We start from the raw sequence: 18,889 nt of genomic DNA, 5'->3' as shown, positions 1-18,889 counted from the left end.
CAGCCCCACCCCCGAGAAGCGGCGGACCGCAAGCCGACGCCCCTACTCTGAGTCTTCCCGGGCTCCTCCCCTGCCGCCTGCGTAGCTCCACCCCCGTCTTCCCCAGCCACGCCCACACTCTGGCCAAGCCTCTCCCTGCCGTCGTGTTCTCTGCCCCCTCTACTGGGTTCAGAGGTGGAGGGGCGGAGTAGACTCAAATTAATGTCCACTCAGTCGGTGATGCTATCTAACCATCTCAGCCTCTGTCGCCCCAGTTTTACGCTGGAATGACGCTAGACTGTGAGGGAAACAAGACTGAGTGTGCCCTTGTCCTACTAACGGTTAATGCAATCATAATAACAATTCTTGAGACACCTTATGCTTCTCAGTTAAGTCTTCATCATGCCTACGAGGTAGAAATTAGTGCTCCCATTTAACAGCCAAACCGACTGAGGTCCATAGAGAAGATTGCTCAAAGGCACACTCCCCTCTGATTTGTTGTTGTTCAATTGCTAAGTACTCTCGGGATCTTTGCAACCCCATGGACTGCAGCATGCCAGATACCTCTGTCCTCCACCATCTCCCGGAGTATGCTCAAGTTTACGTCCACTGAGTTGGTGATGCTATCTAATCATCTCATCCTCTGTCGCCCCTTTCTCCTTCTGCTTTCAATCTTTCCCAGCATCAGGGTCTTTTCCCCTCTGATTACAGAACAGAAAAAAATCAGTGAAATCTCTGAGAACAACTTACTCCAGGTGGTGGGAGGATTTGAGGAGGTCCATAGACCCCTCAAAGTGGGCATGAAATCAGGCATTCTGTGCCAAGTGAGCATTTTCTGGGTAGAGGGATCTTATTTCTCGCTAGAGCTGAAAAGTGCGGGGAACAGGACCAAAATTGTTACCTATGGGAAAGGATGAGGTTGGAGGTGGATTGTGGCCTGCTGAGAAGCAGTAAATTAGTAAAGGACTCAGGAATCTTATCCACTACAAAGGGTTAATATTCACCCAATGGACAGTGCAGAGAAGACTGGCCTGGGGAAATCAATGTACCCTAGAGATGAACCCAGAAATGAAAACTTTGTTCTTTTATGATAAAAAAAATTCCCCAGCTCCTACCGCCTCTTCCACTGCCCTAAATACACAAGGGGTGAGTGAACTACCCAGCCAGGGATGTGCCTCATCAAACAGATCACAGATCAATAACCACTGCAGTAGGATGAAATTGGGGCTGCTCCAGGAGTTGGACTTCTTGTCGGCTTTAGCTCCCAACACCCTATGAGGCAAATATGATTAGTCTCATTTGCCTAAAAAGAGAACTAAGGCAGGTAAAGCGGTTTGCCCAAGGTCACACAGCCAGTGGATCGGCAGAGTGGGACTTCTTTCTGTGCTCCAAGTTCACTGCGCTAGTCCTCTTCAGAGAGGTCCCTGAGCTTGGCAAGGATTCTGTTCATAGCTGTCCCAGACCCACAGTTCTAGGAACGTGACCCTTTGCTGCAATAGCCTCTGGGGTCGGGGCACTGGGGGCTGGGCTGGAGGTGGAGCAAACAGATTAGTAGAAAAGGCAGCTCCTCTTCTCTGGTTCGCCCACCTCCACTCCCTGTCTCTCCACTTCCTCCTTTCTTCAGGCATCAAAGCAGAGACCGCAGGAACCTATTCATCAGGCTCGAGGCTGGAGGCCCCGCCATGACATCCCTAAGGCCCCTTCTGATGCTGGCCCTGCTGGCATGGGCTGTTGTGGCTGACCAAGGTGCGGGGGGGGGGGGGGGTGTTGGTGGCCATTGGGGTCAAGGTAGGGTGGGAAAGGGTAGCCTGGGCTTGGCCATGCCAGCTGACACCTGCTCCTCACAGAGTCCTGCAAGGGCCGCTGCGCCGAGGGCTTCAACGCCACCAGAAAGTGTCAGTGTGACGAGCTCTGTTCTTACTACCAGAGCTGCTGTGCTGACTTCATGGCCGAGTGCAAGCCCCAAGGTGCGTGCAGAGCGGCTGGGCGGGCCTGGGGTCCCCGGTGCAGCTGGAGACTCACCGCCACCCTCCCTGCCCGCAGTGACTCGTGGGGATGTGTTCCATCTGCCAGAAGATGAGTACAGGTTCTATGACTACAACGAGGCGCAGACAGTCAACCTCAGCACTGAAGTGCAGCCCGAGAGCCCCAACCTGGCCCCCGTTCTGCAGGCCCAGACCCAAGAGACTCCTGTCCAGGCACCGGTTCTCAGCCCTGAGAAAGAGGCCCCACTACCTGGGCGGGGAGACTCAGAGCCTGAAGTGGGGGCCAGTGACCCAGGGATCTCTGAGTCCCCAGCAGAGGAGGAAACGTGCAGTGGGAAACCCTTTGATGCCTTCACCGACCTCAAGAATGGTTCCCTCTTTGCCTTCCGAGGTGACTCAATGGGGGCAGGACTTGGGGGTAGGGGTCTGTCCCAGGGGCATCCCCCCTCACACGACATCCCTCCCTACAGGGCTGTACTGCTATGAGCTGGATGAAAAGGCAGTGAGGCCTGGATACCCCAAACTCATCCGAGATGTCTGGGGCATTAAGGGGCCCATTGATGCTGCCTTCACCCGTGTCAACTGTCAGGGAAAGACGTACCTCTTCAAGGTGCCAGGCCCAGGGGGCTGTGCGTCAGGGTTGAGAGTATCTGGGTAGAGGTTGAGAGCGACTGTGCCCAGGACCAGCGTGGGCAAGGAGGCTGGATTCGGGCCTGTGGTCCCTGGCTGGGGCTCTGTGAGCACACAAAAGCTCAAGGCTTCAGCTCCTGAGCAACAAGCTTGGAACTAGAGCTGCTCGCTTTGACTGGGGGATTCTGCACCTCTCTGCACAGCCAACTGCCTGCCCACCCTCTTCTCCTCCCCAACCCCTTAGGGTAGTCTGTACTGGCGCTTTGAGGACGGTGTCCTGGAGCCTGACTTCCCCCGAAACATCTCGGATGGCTTCAAGGGTATTCCGGATGACGTGGATGCAGCCTTGGCCCTCCCCGCTCACAACTACAACGGCAGGGAGCGGGTCTACTTCTTCAAGGGTACTCAGGGGTGGGCGGGAGGGTGTGCAGACGGTGGAGCAATCTTGGGTTTCTTCCACGCTTCACTGGGGACGGGCCTGTGTTTCTCCCCCACCTCCCCTCCACACCCCACCTCCCCTACTCCCACCCACACCGGGAGCTCCCAACTTGCACAGCCTTGGGGCTTTCCAGTCTCGCTCATGGCCACCCCTCCCCAGGCAACCGCTACTGGGAATATGTGTTCCAGCAGCAGCCCAGTCAAGAGGAGTGTGAAGGCGGCTCCCAGCCGGCAGCGTTTAAACACTTTGCCCTGATGCAGCGGGACAGCTGGGAGGACATCTTCCGACTTCTCTTCTGGGGTGGTCCCTCTGGTACGGAGGGAGGGCGGGAGGTTGAGTCTTGTTTCCCGGTCCAGGGGGCTGGGAGCCCCCAGGTAGAGGGAGGGCTGGGCCAGCCTGAGAGGCCGCAATTGCGCAGCGATCGATCAAAAGCTGTTTGCTCAGGTTGCTCAGGCCAGACTTTGCTTCTGTTGACGTTGGTGAGGGGAGGCTTGCCTCCACCTGGACCCCACACTTTGGACTTTGCCTAGCATAGCTAGCAGAAGGAGGGGCTGTGACTGGGGCAACCGGGGAGGGCCACGGTGGAGGGAGGCCAGAGGAAAGGCCAGGATGCGGGGCTCTGCCACTAGCCTGATGCCTGTCCTTGGACAAGGCAGACAGCGCATTCTTGGCTGCCGAGGCTCTGCATTCACCCCTTCCTCACTGCAGGTGGTGCTGGACAGCCCCGGCTCATCAGCCGCGACTGGCTTGGTCTGCCGAGACGACTGGATGCGGCCATGGCCGGCCACATCTATGTCTCAGGCTCAGCTCCAAGCTTCCCCCAGGCCAAGATGACTAAGTCTGCGCGCCGCCATCGCAAACGCTACCGCTCGTTGCGAAGCCGTGGCCGAGGCCGCGGCCGCGGCCGCAGCCGCAGCCAGAACCACTACCGGAGATCTCGGTCCACCTGGCTATCCTGGTTCTCCAGCGAGGAGCTGGGCCTGGGAGCCAACAACTATGATAACTATGAGATGGACTGGCTTGTGCCTGCCACCTGTGAGCCCATCCAGAGTGTCTACTTCTTCTCAGAAGGTGGGAGCCCCTGCCCGCCCTGTAGCTGGTCTGGCTGGGTTGTTCCTGCTGTCCCTGGTCCCTGGGGGCTGACCACAGCCCTTGAGTGGTGACGAGGCAGGCCGGGAGTCCTCGGGTGCCTGGTGGATGTTCACTCACCCTTCCAGGAGACACCCAGGTCTTTTTAGTGCAGGATGGGCAGGCTGTGTCTCTCACCCCATCTCCCGACCTCTCTTGCAGACAAGTACTACCGAGTGAACCTTCGCACGCGGCGAGTGGACACTGTGATCCCTCCCTACCCACGCTCCATTGCCCAGTACTGGCTGGGCTGCCCAGTCCCTGGCCATGCATAGCAGTCTGAGTCCAGACAGCTGGCCTCTGCTGCTCCCTAATCCAGGATCCTCCTTCCAGCTCAATAAAGATCCCTTGACCCTGAGTTTAAGACTACTGTCCTGGGACCTCCCTGGCAGTCCAGTGGTTAAGAAATCAGGGCATGGGTTCAGCTTCTGGTCAGGGATGTAAAATCCCATGTGCCACATGGTGTGGCCAAAAGAAAAAAACGGACTCCTGGCCTGACCAAGGTGAGAGGCAGGAGGCAGGGGTCTGCCTGGGTAAAGGAGGGGAAGTCGGGCAGTCAGGATGGCTTGGGGGGGTGGGACAGAGAAGATCCTCCTTGTGTCCAGCCTGTATTGGGCTCAGGCCCTCTCAGTGAGCCAGAAAACCTGTTGGGAGAGCCTCATGAATGCAAGCCTTCCTCCCACACCAAGCTGTCCCCAACAACCCACCAGCAGCTAAGCAGGGACTTGAACCCCTCGTAAGGATGACAGGAGTCACCAAGCCACTCCACCCAGCCCGGGGCTTGTTTTGCCTCTTGTCATTGACCCGGATCTTAGAAGGGGCAGGGGGTCAGGAGGTAGTGGACTGTGGCTTAGCTTTTCTGCCCATCCTGGACCTGAAATGCTGTTAGCTCAGACACTCAAGAGCCCCTGAGAAGGTGATCACTGTGCTCCCCCAAACCTATCCCTGCAATTATGGGGTTTTGAGGTCTCTGTCTTGGGTCTGGGGTGCAGGGCACTGAGGCAGGAAACACAGAGAAAGTCAGGGACTGAAAGGAAATTCAAATGCACCCATTTCTTTTGGAAAAGTGGCCCAGAAGACTTCTAAGGACAAGAACATCGTAATAACATCTTTCTCAAATGTCCCCCCACCACCCCCACCAAATGTACCTGTGGAACCTCCTCTGGTTCCAAGTTCCTGGACTCTAGGAAGTCCACTTGGGCTCTTAGGGGGCCACGGGAGCAGGCCAAGCTCTAAAGCAAGACCCGAGGGTGATCTGGTAGTGACATCTGCTCCCTGTCCTGCTGAGGGGAGGGTGGCTCCGGCTCATCTGCTGTCCCCATCATCCTCCACATCCTGTCTAGCTTCCTCAGCCCCATCTCAGTTGTGGGATAGGACTCCACCCAGTCTCCCCCAAAGGCAGCTGGCCCCCCAGGCCCCAGGAAGGGCAGCTGAAGCCCTGGGAGCATCCATGCCTTCCTGGATGGAACCATGGGAGGATTTTCATAAAGTACAGGATTTCAGACATAGACTGCCAGAGTTTGAAGTGTGAGGAATGGGGGGTGAGGCCAGCTTCTTTGGTGAAGCCCCGGAGGAGCAGGGTTGCCCCACCCATATTCCCACGAGGCTCCTTTTCCTCCGGGGATTCACCCCCTCCTGGAGGCGGGGCCAGGCCTCTGAGCGGGATAAAACCCCACACTCGGAGGGGACTGGTGCGGGCACAGCCTTGGCATGGCCGTCTGGCTCCTCACTCTGCCGGCTCCATGACCAGCCCAGTGGATGCATCTCCAGCAGGTGATCTGGTGGGAAAGGGTGGGCAGGGGGAGGGTGTGGGGAAGGTGTGATGGGGCAGGCTGAAGAGGGGTGGGGAGTAGGGGCTTCAGGGTCTACTGGCGGCTTTGAGACTGGGGCGGAGGCTCTCACAGGGAGTCCTGGCTTGACCCTCCACCCCGGCCTGCAGGCTGTGCCAGTGGGTTGGGTCCCCACAGGAGAAAGAGGACCACCTTCAGCAGAGGGCAGCTGCTTGAGCTGGAGCGAGTGTTTGCGGCACGGCCCTACCCCGACATCGGCACCCGTGAGCACCTGGCCCGGGTCACCTCTCTTCCTGAGGCCAAGATACAGGTGAGCTGTGATTACCTGCCTCAGGATGGGGTGCACTTGCACGGTGAGTTTCTAGGCGTGACCCGCAGTCCATTCTCCCCGGGTATCCTGCCTCCAGATTCCGCTTTCCCTGTACCTGGGGGGAGGGGGTGCTGGAACCAGAAGCGGCTCCTTCTTTCCTTACCAGGTGTGGTTCCAGAACCGCAGAGCCAAGAGAATCAAGGATAGAAAGCCAGGAGGCCTAAGCCCCAGGCCTGAGCCTCCCCAGAGGTCCCGTTCTCTTCCGGACACCATCCAGCGGGCCCCGGAGCCCTGGATGCTTGGCCAGCCTCCACCCTCCAACAGCACAGCACAGGGCTCCTGTGTGTGTCGACAGGCCTCCTGCCCAGCTCCTGGCTTGGGTCCAGGGCAGGGCTGGGTGGGGGCTAAAGCTGCAGCCCCCTGGGCCCCAGCTGGGTCTTCAGGGGCCCACCTCTCTTCTGAGCGAGCTGCTCCCCAGACCTCACTGGGCAGCCTGTCTGACCTCATCTATGCCTCAGCCATTGTCACCAACCTGGATCACTCCTAACCTAGGTCTAGGACTTGCAAGACCCCTCCTTTGGCTCCTGTAGCCCACTCTGCCCCTTAAGACTGAACACACCATAAGTGGATCTCCTGAACCCTCCTTTTACACAAGGGAGTTTTCTTACGGGAAGAAAGTATTAGCTCAGGGATACCTCCCTTCCACTGTCCTCAAGACCAGCCTCGATACAGATTCTATGGTGTAATGAGGGCCTGGCTCCTGCTACCTAGCACCCTCCCCGTCCATCATCTCGACAGGAGGTTCCTACAGAGGGATGAGATAGAAGCCCATGTTTTCCACTTCTGCCAGTTTCCCAATTCTTCTCATCCCAGCTGACAATACCTCCTCCCTCTAAAGGACAATGGACGATTGCCCTGTACCCAAGGGCCCTTTAGGCCATTACCTGACTGTTAAGTAAGCTGGGAGATGGCTGATCCTAATTTTAGACTGCAGGGACCAGTCCTTTTATAGTTCAGGGCCCCCCTCTCCTGTCCTCCTGCCACCTGGACAAATTAATCAGAGCCATGGATCTGAAGAGGGAGTGATATTAAAGTCATAAAGTAGAAATAGGAGCCCAGGGCTTACGTTGATTTAATTTTCACAAATATGAGATTGGCTGCCCTCTGACCTGGGGCTGCAGAGACAACCTGCAGATTCAGGATGGGGTGGGGAGAAGCGTGCATGTTGGCAGCGTTGGGTTTTGGTATCACTGTCATCTGTAATACCAACTAATCTTCAAATAAAACCCCAACTCTGTACCTTAATCTGGCTGTTCTGTGCTGCAAATGAATTGGGATGGGGGCCGTTTGCTTTTGAAATTTATCTCCATCACCTAATCCCTAAATAGGGCCAGGTTCCGTGCAGATTCGGGGTGGGAGGTATTACCCAGGCTTCTGCTGGGATTAGAGGGAGGAGGGTTAATCGAAGGGCTTAGGGCTCTGGCTGACAGACCCTGGAGAGAAGGGAGCCTCAGCTGCACCCCTTGCTCCTGCACCCACTTGTTCCAGGACACTCCAGCTCCCTGTGCTTCTGTAGCTGCTCAGCTTCTGGAGCTTGGAGTTTGCGATTGGTCTGTGCTAGATTCAAATCCTAGCTGCTATGTAGTCTTGGAATTCTCCGAAAGTCTAGGAGCCTGAAAAAATGGGGATGGTAATACTCATTTCCTGTTTTGGGAATGAGAAGCAATAATGTAGGTGAAGGGCTTCACGTGGTGCGTGACACATTGTATTTAAAAAAGCTCTCAGTGGATGCTAGTTCCCGCTCCTTCGCCTGGAGAATCCCATGGACAGAGGACCCTGGCGGGCTGCAGTCTACAAGGTCACAAAGAGTTGGACACAACTGAAGGGACTTAGCATGCTCCATACGGAGGGACATGAGAAACTGGGAAGGTCCCAAGCTTCTTGTTTCTCTGGGCTTCTGGCAAGGACTCCCCTTGCTCCCCAGGAAGCCCTGGACCCAGACTGCACTGGAGAAAGCGTGGTATGGTAAGACAGAGGCAGTGCCTGACAGCAGAGCTCCCCAAGTGGGGTGAGAAGCGGAGGAAAGGCCACCTGATTCCTGTTTCTGATTCTGCCCTTGCAGACGGAGGTCACCTGTACCACGGCCCTTTCCTCAGCAGGCACTCAGGCTTTGGCTGCTTTAGCTCCAGAAGCCAGCAGAGTGGCCCATGTATGCGTGTACGTGTGCATGCTCAGTCACTGACCCTTTGCGACCCCGAGGGGTATAGCCCTCCAGGCTCCTCTGCCCATGGGATTCTCCAGGCAAGAATACTGGGGTGGGTTATCATATCCTCTACAGGGGTTCTTCCCAACCCAGGAATGGAGCCCACATCTATTGCCTTGGCAGGCGAATTCTTTACCATTGAGCCACCTGAGAAGTCTGATTAGGAGCTCCTGGTGGCTCGGGGGTGAAAAATCTGCCTGCAATGCAGGAGACTCAGGGTTGATCCCTGGGTTGGGAAGATCCCCTTAAGAAGAGAATGACAACCCACTCCAGTATTCTCGCCTGGAGAATCCCCATGGACAGAGAAGCCTGGCAGGCTACAGTCCATGGGGTCACAAACACACGACTGAGCGACTCACACACACACAAATTACTCAATGCCACAACAGTCTGTTGACTTGTGAGTAGGGGCTGGGATCAAGTGAGGACGCCTTCCCAAGAAAGAGGAGTATGTGGGGAATGACTCCAATTGCATCCTGAGAAATTGCCCTGGGTCAGAAGCAGTTTAAGAAGTCCAGCTCCATGGGAATTCTCTGGCGGTCCATGGCTAGGACTTGGTGCTTTCACTGCCGTGGGCGCAGGCTGGATCCCTGGTTGGGGAACTAAGATCCTGAAAGCTGAACAGCCAAGAAAAAAAGAAAAAAGGCTGGTCTGTATCTAAAATTTGGAATCCAGTTACGTGGAGACTGTGAAAGCTTGAGGATATGTGGGGACCCTGGCCACGGAGTTTAGCACAGGTAAGTACAGCTGTGGGGACTTCCCTGGTGGTCCAGTGGCTAAGACTCTACATTCCCAAAGCAGGGGACCCAGCTTCTATTCCTGGTCAGGGAACTAGATTCCACATGTGTCAACTAAAACCTGATGCAGCGAAAAAAAAAAAAGACAGCTGTGACTCTCCAAAGAAGTTTCAGTGTTCAGTATAGCTAATTTTTTTTTTAATGTTCCAGGGTCGTGTAGCAATTTATTTTGCACAGTATTTTGTATAATACTTTCAAATGTATCTATTGCTATAATCTACTTAATCACTCTATTACTGATATTTAAGTTGTATCCAATATAGGATTTTACTATTAGACATAATTGAGATGAACATTGGCATGTATTTCAAAGTCTCTGACATATGAATTAATCACTTTTTTTGTGGGTAGTTTTTATTTTTATATCTGTTTATTTTTGGTGGGAATCTTACTGAATAATTAAGTTTTCAGTTCAGTTCAGTTCAGTCGCTCAGTTGTGTCTGACTCTTTGCGACCCCACGGACTGCAGCACACCAGGCTTCCCTGTCCTTCACCAACTCCCAGAATTTACTCAAACTCATGTCCATCGACTTGGTGATGCCATCCAACCATCTCATCCTCTGTTGTCTCATTCTCCTGGTTTCAATCTTCCCCAGCATCAGGGTGTTTTCCAAGGAGTCAGTTCTTTGCTTCAGGTGGCTAAAGTATTGGCGTTTCAGCTTCAGCATCAGTCCTTCCAATGAATATTCAGGACTGATTTCCTTTAGGATGGAATGGTTGGATCTCCTTGCAGTCCAAGGGACTCTCAAGAGTCTTTTCCAACATCACAGTTCAAAAGCATAAATTCTTTGGGGCTCAGCTTTCCTTATAGTTCAACTCTCACATCCACACATGACTACTGGAAAAACCATATAGCTTTGACTAGATGGACCACTGTCAGTAAAGTAATGTCTCTGTTTTTTAACAGGCTGTCTAGGTTGGTCACAGCTTTTCTTCCAAGGAGCAAGCGTCTTTTAATTTCATGGCTGCAGTCACCATCTGCAGTGATTTTGGAGCCCAAGAAAATAAAGTCTGTCACTGTTTCCATTGTTTCCCCATCTATTTGCCATGAGGTGATGGGACTGGATGCCATGATCTTAGTTTTCTGAATGTTGAGCTTTAAGCCAACTTTTTCACTCTCCTCTTTCACTTTCATCAAGAGGCTCTTTAGTTCTTTTTCACTGTCTGTCATAAGGGTGGTGTCATCTGTGTATCTGAAGTTATTGATATTTCTCCTGGTAATCTTGATTCCAGCTTGTGTTTCATCCAGCCCGGCATTTTGCATGATGTACTCTGAATATAAGTTAAATAAGCAGGGTGACAACATACAGCTTTGACATACATACTCCTTTCCTGATTTGGAACCAGTCTGTTCCATGTCCAGTTATAACTGTTGATTCTTGACCTGCATACAGATTTCTCAGGAGGCAGGTAAGGTGGTCTGGTATTCCCACCTCTTAAGAATTTTCCAGTTTGTTGTGATCCACACAAAGGCTTTGGCATAGTCATTAAAGCAGAAGTAGATGTTTTCCTAGAACTCTCTAGCTTTTTTGATAACCCAACGGATGTTGGCAATTTGATTTCTGGTTCCTCTGCCTTTTCTAAACCCAGCATGAACAACTGGAAGTTCAGGGTTCACATACTGTTGAAGCCCGGCTTGGAGAATTTTGAGCATTACTTTGCTAGCGTGTGAGACAAGTGCAATTGTGCACTAGTTTGAACATTCTTTGGCATTGCCTTTCTTTGGGATTGGAACGAAAACTGACCTTCTCCAGTCCTGTGGTTGCTGCTGGGTTTTCCAAATTTGCTGGCACATTGAGTGCAGCACTTTCACAGCATCATTTTTTTTAGGACTTGAAATAGCTCAACTGGAATTCCATCACCTCTGCTAACTTTGTTCATAGTGATGCTTGCTAAGGCCCACTTAACATTCCTGGACATCTGGTTCTAGGTGAGTGATCATACCATTGTGGTTATCTGGGTCGTGAAGATCTTTTTTGTACAGTTCTTCTGTGTATTCTTGCCACCTCTTCTTAATATTTTCTGCTTCTGTTAGGTCCATACCATTTCTGTTCTTTATTGTGCCCATCTTTGCATGAAGTATTCCCTTGGTATCTCTAATTTTCTTGAAGAGATCTCTAGTCTTTTCCATTCTATTGTTTTCCTCTATTTCTTTGCATTGATCACTGAGGAAGGCTTTATCTCGCCTTGCTATTCTTTGGAACTCTGCAAATGGGTATATCTTTCCTTTTCTCCTTTGCCTTTAGCTTTTAAAAAATTTACTTTATATTGGAATATAAAGTCCATGGGGTCGCAAAGAGTCAGACACAACTGAGAGATTTTAACACTTCACACTTCATAGTTGATTTGCAATGTTCCTAGTTTTATGTGCACAACAAAGTGATTCAGTTATACCTACACACTTTTTCAGATTCTTTTCCCATTTAGGTTATGACAGAATATTGATTCCCGTGTGCTATACAATAGGTCCTAGTTGACTATTTTATTTATCAGGTCAGTTCAGTTGCTCAGTTGCGTCTGACTCTTTGCAACCCCATGGACTGCAGCATACCAGGCTTCCCTGTCCATCACCAACTCCCAGAGCTTGCTCAAACTCATGTCCATCAAGTCAGTGATGCCATCCAGTCATCTCATCCTCTGTCGTCCTCTTCTCCTCCTGCCTTCAATCTTTCCCAGCATCAGGGTCTTTTCCAAAGAGTCAGTTCTTCATATCCGGTGGCCAAAGTATTGGAGAATCAGCTTCAGCATCAGTCCTTCCAATGAATATTCAGGACCGATTTCCTTTAGTGTGTATATGTTAATCTCAACCTAATTTACCCCTCCCCCCACCACCTTTCCCCTTTGATAACGGGAAGTTTATTATCTAAGCCTGTGAATCTGTTTCTGTTGTGTAAATAAGTTCACTTGTATGATTTTTTTTAGATTCCACATGTAAGGGATTATTGTATGAAATTTGTCTTTCTCTGAATTCACTTAGTATGATAATCTCTAGGTCCATCCATGTTGCTGCAAGTGGCATTATTTCACTCTTTTTTTATGGCTAAGACAAATATATTTTAAAATTTTTTAAATACCTCTTTTTGCTGATCCCTGATGATCATTAGAACTGCCTAGACATCTTTAGGTCAGTGTACGAAATATGTTTTCTTTAATGAGAGTGGAAGTGGAGGGTAGTTCTATACAACTGACTAATGCCAAAGAGCAAAGCGATGATCAGCCTAACCCCCAAAGGTCTGTCAGAAGGCACATGTGTTGTCAGCCTCCCTAATACCAAAGCTTAATAGAGACCCTAAACAAATATAGGCAGTATTCGCCACTCTTCCCTCAAGCATTTTAAGTATGAAGGAAAAGAAGCGAGAAAGAAAACAGAAAATTAGGAACTGCATCAGACACAATGAAAACTTCAACCTCAAGACTCATGAAGGTCAGGGAGAGAAAAAGCAGCTAACAGTTATTAAGTACACGGTGAGAATAAGTTCCCACTCCATGTTAGTACTTCATACGTACTTTCACTTGACCAATTTTCTAATTTTAAGAAGAGACTGAACAGCGTTATTTGGAAAGAATGGTGACATGAGAGCCAAGAGCCAGGGGTCGGAGTTTTGGCTATAACTAAGATCTGTAGCCTTGGGACGAGGCAGATGATCCTCTGGAACATTAGTGTCTTTGTGAACAACTTGGCTGGGAAAATTAATTTCTCTAAGTTTCTGTAGTGTTTTAAAATTCTCTGGTTCTCTGTTCTGATTTATATGTATCAGGATATAATCTATAGATTTTTTTCCCCTTATTTTTCTTACTGTTCTCTGCCCATATACCCCAGAGATATTGCCAAAGCAGAAGAATGGAGTACAGACCAAAACAAATAATTCAAACAGATTTTTAAAGCACATAGCATAGATATTAGTCTAAAGGTTAAAGTTCTTTCTACTTACAAGACTCAGCCACTTGAAAAGAGATGGTATCTACTTGAATTCTAAAAATCTGACTGCGCTTTGCTCATCAGGAGCAAAAAGTGATTCATGTAGCTTTTTAACTCAGTCTTAAACAGTCAGGGTCGCTAAGAACACTTTAAAACGTTGCCTGTATTTTTTCTCAAGTTGATATTTCTTCCGGTCAACAGAAACCCTGATTTCTCAACAAAATGATGTGTGGTGTAACAGAAGCGCCTACACCCTCCTTCTTGCTCACGGAGAATATTGTCCTGAGAGGGTGACTTGCTGTAACTCAAGAAACTGGCAATACTGTAGAGGAAACGTCTATTGAGTCAATGAGTGTGTAATTTCTTAGAACAGAAGAGTGTCCTGGGAAAAAAAAAAGACCTTAGAAGCTCCTACACTGAACAAACAGAAAGAAAGGGTCTACCATTAGGAGCAGACCTGAATTAAGTCTCACAACTGTGGAAGTCTGTGGACTTCTCTGTTGACATAAGATGTGAAATAAGAACACCCTGGAGGGAATTCCCCAACGGTTCAGTAGTTAGGATGCCACACTTCCACTGTAGAGAGCTTGGGTTCAATCCCTGGTCAGGGAACTAAGATCTGGCATGCTGCGTGGCATGGCCAAAGTTAAAAAAAAAGAAAACAAAACAAAAAAAGAATATGCTGCATTTGATAAATATTTATTGGATAAATAATAATGCCACTATAATTTCTAAAAGACACAGATTCCATCAACACACCACTAATCTAAGTTCTTACAGGTTTAACATTACACAGAGACTTCAAGATAACCTAGGAGTCTTTGCCTCCATTTAACAGAAAAAGGACTGCTGAGGGTCATTTCACCTCTCTCATCTCGGTTTTGTCTTCTGGAAAAGGGGCCTACAACCGCTTCCTTTCCTAACCTCTGGAATGGTTCTGAAGACCAAAAGCAATCATGTAAAATAATTTTACATACTATTTTTTGCACTTACCCAAACATGTTTAAGAATCCACATAAAATAACCTATAACAGGCTTATATATAACAATATGTACACATACCATGTATTTTTGCTTTATGTATACTCATATACATTACACATACAGTTCAATCTGAAAACAGTCACCAGTCTACAAAGAATCATTAGCTGAGACAATTCACAGTAGGCATACTCTCCTTACAAATACAAAGAAGTACAAGGGGTTTTGCAATTAAAAGCAGACATACTGCTTTACTATCTGCATTGTTTTCATTTTTGGAAGCAGAGCAAAGGGTGACCAGAAGGTGGGAAATTGGAGGAGGGCTGATGAGTAGTGAAGACAGGCAGAAACATAGAAAATCTGAACAAGGCCAGCAGAAGAAAGAAAATGAAGGGAGAAACTAAGACTCCAAAAAGTTGCCTTGTGTACAATTGCACCATCCTGCATCAACTGGCTTTCTTTTATTTGATGTCCTCTGATCAGTTCTTCTTCCAGCACAAATTGGAGAAAGCAAATCCCTCTGCTGTTCTGGAGTCTTCTGATATAAATTACAGGTCTGCATCAAGATATGTGGAGCAAGGACGACCACTGACTTGTGCACCTGGGAAAGTTCAAGGCAGTATGGTCTACTTCTGGAAAGGCCTGGATTCTCTTTAATTCCAGTGGGAAAAAAACCCAGCCCCAGCAATGCCCAGAACAGACAGTAGAAGGCAGATGGGCACTGGCTTCGGGAAAATGTACGGACAGATCAGTTCTTTCCTGTTGTTGTCTAAGTCTCCTCTACTGCCCCCTCTGTTAACTGACAGGATGGGACTGTCCCGCAGGAAGAGCAGGTGGCCTTGACTCGGCTGAGTACAAATCACTGACTGATGATTAGCAATTGGCAACTGAGACCCTGGAGTCTCCAGACTTCGATGAGGAAGCAGAGTTACAGTTCTCCCAACTCGCCTTCCATCGCCCGCACCATGACGTATAGCTCGGCCAGACCCACCACAGAGGCCACGATCAAGGCAGCCAGTACTCGCTGGGAAGGGAGAGAATCAGGCTTACGTGATGCAGACCAGCTTCCAGCTCTGCAGCCTCTAGCACCTAACAAGGATGGAGAGGACCTCAACCCAGCCCATAAGTTGGGGGGAAGGGAAGAAAACCAGATCCTGATTCTTCTGAGGTTATTATCTATCTCCATGACTGTTGGACAGATCAAACGCTCCCTTTGTTTATCATATAAATACAAAACCTGTTCAAAGCATTTTCGTGTACCTCCTCCCTATCCCAACACTCCCAACTGGGGCACCCTGCCCTACCCAGAACCTACTCACCGAGGTCATTTCTGTGAAGATATACTGGCTTCCAAGGTAAGTGCAGACAAAGGCAGCCGCCACCGTGACAATGAAGTTGAAGATGGTGATGACCAGAGCCTTCACTGACCTCACTTTGGGGAGGAGCCCGGGCAAGAAACTTTTAGGTCAGCATCCTCCACGAGGCCCTTTTATCTCACAGCTGCCTCCCCCATCAACCAGGCTTTCCTTAATCAGCAAGCCTGAACAGCTCAGGCTTAAGTCCTGAGCAATGGAGTGGGAAGGAGGACCACGGCTGACCCATCCCAGTGAGAGGCTTTCGCAGCCTGATTTCCTAGTACCTTACCTTGCTTTCCCAGGTCACTGAGAGTTCCGCCATGCCTTGGATCCTTGGAAAAAGAAAAACCAAAGGATTTCAGAATGGAAGCAGCCCAGAGAGTATTCATTGGTCAGTCTGGGCTCAGCCCTCTTTATCACCCAACACACTAGTTCTGTCTTCTCCCTGGATTTTGTCTAGGACCAGTTGGATTCTTCTCTGGATCAAGCATTTCAGAGAAGAGACGTGTTTTTCCAGTACCCATGTATCCCTCTCTTCCTCTGGGCCAGGTGCATGCCAGAGAAAAGCAGGGTGCTCTGTCAAAAGAACGGCTCCAGGCTCATCTCCACCTCTACAACCTTTAAAAATCAGTCACCATCTGAGCTGACAGTCTCAGTAAATAGGATGGGAACTGTATTTGGCTTGTACACAGCACAGAGCTTCTATAGTCCCTTAATATTAATAGTATACAAACCAGGTTTCCACATTGTTTCTTCCATCTGTGCGTCTTCCTAGTGCAGGGCCCTGCTTTCAGGGGCTACAGGGTCCACATATTGAAGAGTGGGCTCTTACCTGACAGGTGACATTGCGGGTGATCCGCTTATATTCCTCATTGGCCAGCTGTATCTTAATCTTTTCCAGACGAGCAACTAGCTCTGGGTTCTGAGGCAGAAAAATCAAACAAGAAGAATGATATTTCTAGCTTGCTAGAAAACATGTCACAATCACTGGTTTCAGGGGGCAAAGTACTGCTAAGAAGACCCATGCACCAGTCCTGCCTCCAGTGCTTTGGAAACTATTTTCTTTTTTTTTTTTGGGTATCAGTTTTCCAAGCTGTCAGACTGGGAGGACAATATCTGGTTTCCTCCACCCCAGCTCTTAAGGATTCAAAGAACAAATTTTGCGCTCAAAGATTCATAAATTTGGAAGCAAAATGAATAAACCCAACTGAGTCAACATCCATTTTCACAAATATAATCCCTTACGTACCCGAGGAGGCTTCACCACCTCTGGGAGATAGATTTCACTGCCTTCTAGGAGCTCATGAAGGTATAGTTTGGAACCTGAGGAAAAATGCATAGAGGTGAGGTTGAAGGATCAGAGAAGGATCTAGTCCACCAATTCTTCTTTTTTTTTGGCAGTGCCATGAGGTATGTGGGAACTTAGTTTCCCAACTAGGGTTCAAACCCACACCCTCTGCATTGAGAGCACGGCATCTTAACCACTGGACTGCCAAAGAAGTCCCCAGCCCACCAAGTCTTTCTACCAGAATAAAACATGGCTACTCTTCTATCAGTTCATCTCCAGGATCATTTTCAATTGGGAAGAAACTAAGATAATCCCACATACATAAGTATATCCTAGTGCTGCATAGTGACTTTAATTGTTGGCTCTCAATTACCCAACCAATGTCACAGCTAGTAACACATAGGTCATTTATATTCATCTTTAAGTTAGGTCAGTTCTGTGGCCACAATAGAACTTGCCCTAAATAGATTTAAGGCCTAGTAGTGGTGAATACTTATAGAACACTGTGCTAGATGACCTCTAAGGTCCTTTTTAGTTCTAATAACTGAATAATCTACCCTTCCCATTTCTGGGCAGGCTGTTAATTCTGGCAAAAGACCTTACCTGCCAGTTTGTCATATTGGACCCCTTTACATATAAAAGAACAGAGGCTCAAGGAAGAGAAATGACTCCTCCACAAAGAGTCAATAGCAGAGTCAGGACTACAATTCAGATGCCACTCCCAGTCCAGAGCTTTCAACAGAACTTCCCATCATTCTATATCCAAAAACAAAAACCAACCAACTCTATCAGATGTGACCACTCTTAAGATGGAAAATCTAGATTCACACACAGGGTGAGCTCACTATGTTTGTTATTTTTTTTTTTTTTTAATGTGGCTTAAAAGAAAGAAACTGAACCTATGCAGTGCCATTGAGTTAGAATGTGGACTTTCTCAAGGGTCACGTGGGCCTAGACGTAAAGATGAGATTCAAGAGAACAGGAACTGCTGTCATCCACGAAAAATTCCCGTGGAAATTATGAAGAGAGTAGGCTGGTTCCCCAGGGTTTATGAGGTGACTCTTGGGTTGGCCAGATGATCATTCCATGGGTGAAAGAGAGTGATGGATTTGAAACCCAGTCCCCCTAAAACTGAGTTTCCTTACTGACCTTACGATTAATCTATCCAAAACTTTATTCCTTTTCCGGTCCCCTCTAACTTCTATCCTGTGTTAACAGAATACTAATGAACCAGAGTCAGATGATTAAAACTGCTATGTTGACAACATGTTTAATGTACTGCTACAAATATCATCATTAACCTGAAAACTCTGGTTGCTTCTCCAGGGCAAAGTGAACTAACAGACACCGGAGCCAAGGACCACTTGACTAGAGAATCCTAAATCAGAAACATTCTGACTCCTGAAACCACAATTAGGAAATATCACACGACAATTATTCCCAGCCTCTTTGTTCTCCTCCTTAAACGAAAATTCCTTAACTCAAATTCCAAACTAGAGTGGATTTGAGCCTTGTTTCCCGTTCCCTTGCTTGGCACCCTGCATTAAATACTGTACTTTTCTTCACCAGAACCCTGCCTCAGTATATTGGGTTTGCTGGGAGTCATGAAAGAAGCCGCGAGTTTGGTTCAGCAACAGATACACCCCTCAGGAAAAAAGACCTCAGGACAGCCTAAACTCTGGGAAAAAAAAGAGGCGACCCTGAACCGGAGCCTGGGGCTCACCCCTTTCTCTCAAGTACTGATGCAGATCCCGGATCAGGCGGAAAGAAACCAGGCGAGCCGGGCGATTGCCGCCCTTGTGCTTCTTCCCTAGCGCGGCCTCAAGTTCTGCCCGCAGCTTCCCGGGCAGTTGCTCTGGCTCCAGCTCCCCACCAGGACCCAGAGCGCGTACAAATCGCTCGCCAGCTAACAAGCAGGACGCCATGACTGGCCGACTTCACGGTCAGGTGACCCAGAACCCAGACATCCGTCCGCCTGCGCCGGAAGAAGCGCGAAGCTCGCGGGGCGGGGCAGAGGGCCTAGGG

The 18,889-nt window shown here is 49.3% G+C and overlaps 3 protein-coding genes across 5 annotated transcripts; 2 read left to right on the top strand and 1 right to left on the bottom strand.

The window, feature by feature from the left end:
* Window positions 1–1,661: 1,661 nt before the first annotated feature.
* Window positions 1,662–4,436, top strand: VTN (vitronectin). The gene is made up of 8 exons (XM_061140989.1): window positions 1,662–1,725; window positions 1,827–1,946; window positions 2,023–2,355; window positions 2,435–2,574; window positions 2,839–2,995; window positions 3,193–3,345; window positions 3,742–4,104; window positions 4,324–4,436. Exons 1-8 carry the CDS (start codon window positions 1,662–1,664, stop codon window positions 4,434–4,436), a joined length of 1,443 nt encoding a protein of 480 aa, XP_060996972.1.
* A 1,467-nt stretch (window positions 4,437–5,903) lies between these two features.
* On the top strand, window positions 5,904–6,808 carry SEBOX (SEBOX homeobox). Its single transcript, XM_061140988.1, has 3 exons — window positions 5,904–5,934; window positions 6,101–6,261; window positions 6,428–6,808. Exons 1-3 carry the CDS (start codon window positions 5,904–5,906, stop codon window positions 6,806–6,808), a joined length of 573 nt encoding a protein of 190 aa, XP_060996971.1.
* Window positions 6,809–13,924: 7,116 nt separating this feature from the next.
* TMEM199 (transmembrane protein 199) lies at window positions 13,925–18,834 on the bottom strand. Of its 3 annotated transcripts, none has more exons than XM_061142894.1 (6): window positions 18,588–18,834; window positions 16,826–16,899; window positions 16,409–16,498; window positions 15,866–15,908; window positions 15,541–15,653; window positions 13,925–14,822 (listed from the first exon to the last, which is right to left on the bottom strand). In XM_061142894.1, the coding sequence occupies exons 1-6, from the start codon at window positions 18,787–18,789 to the stop codon at window positions 14,622–14,624; spliced, it is 723 nt and encodes a 240-aa protein (XP_060998877.1). In that variant the 5' UTR covers window positions 18,790–18,834; the 3' UTR covers window positions 13,925–14,621. The 3 variants fall into 3 exon arrangements, with proteins under 3 accessions (XP_060998877.1, XP_060998879.1, XP_060998878.1); XM_061142896.1 differs by having other exon boundaries at window positions 14,680–15,310; XM_061142895.1 differs by having other exon boundaries at window positions 14,680–15,245.
* Window positions 18,835–18,889: the final 55 nt, after the last annotated feature.

The sequence above is a fragment of the Dama dama genome, chromosome 5 (assembly GCF_033118175.1).
Source record: "Dama dama isolate Ldn47 chromosome 5, ASM3311817v1, whole genome shotgun sequence".
In the NCBI taxonomy this organism is placed as follows: domain Eukaryota; kingdom Metazoa; phylum Chordata; class Mammalia; order Artiodactyla; family Cervidae; genus Dama; species Dama dama.
The sequence above is the reverse complement of the archived record's forward strand: the minus strand, read 5'-3'. Positions and strand labels throughout refer to the sequence as shown.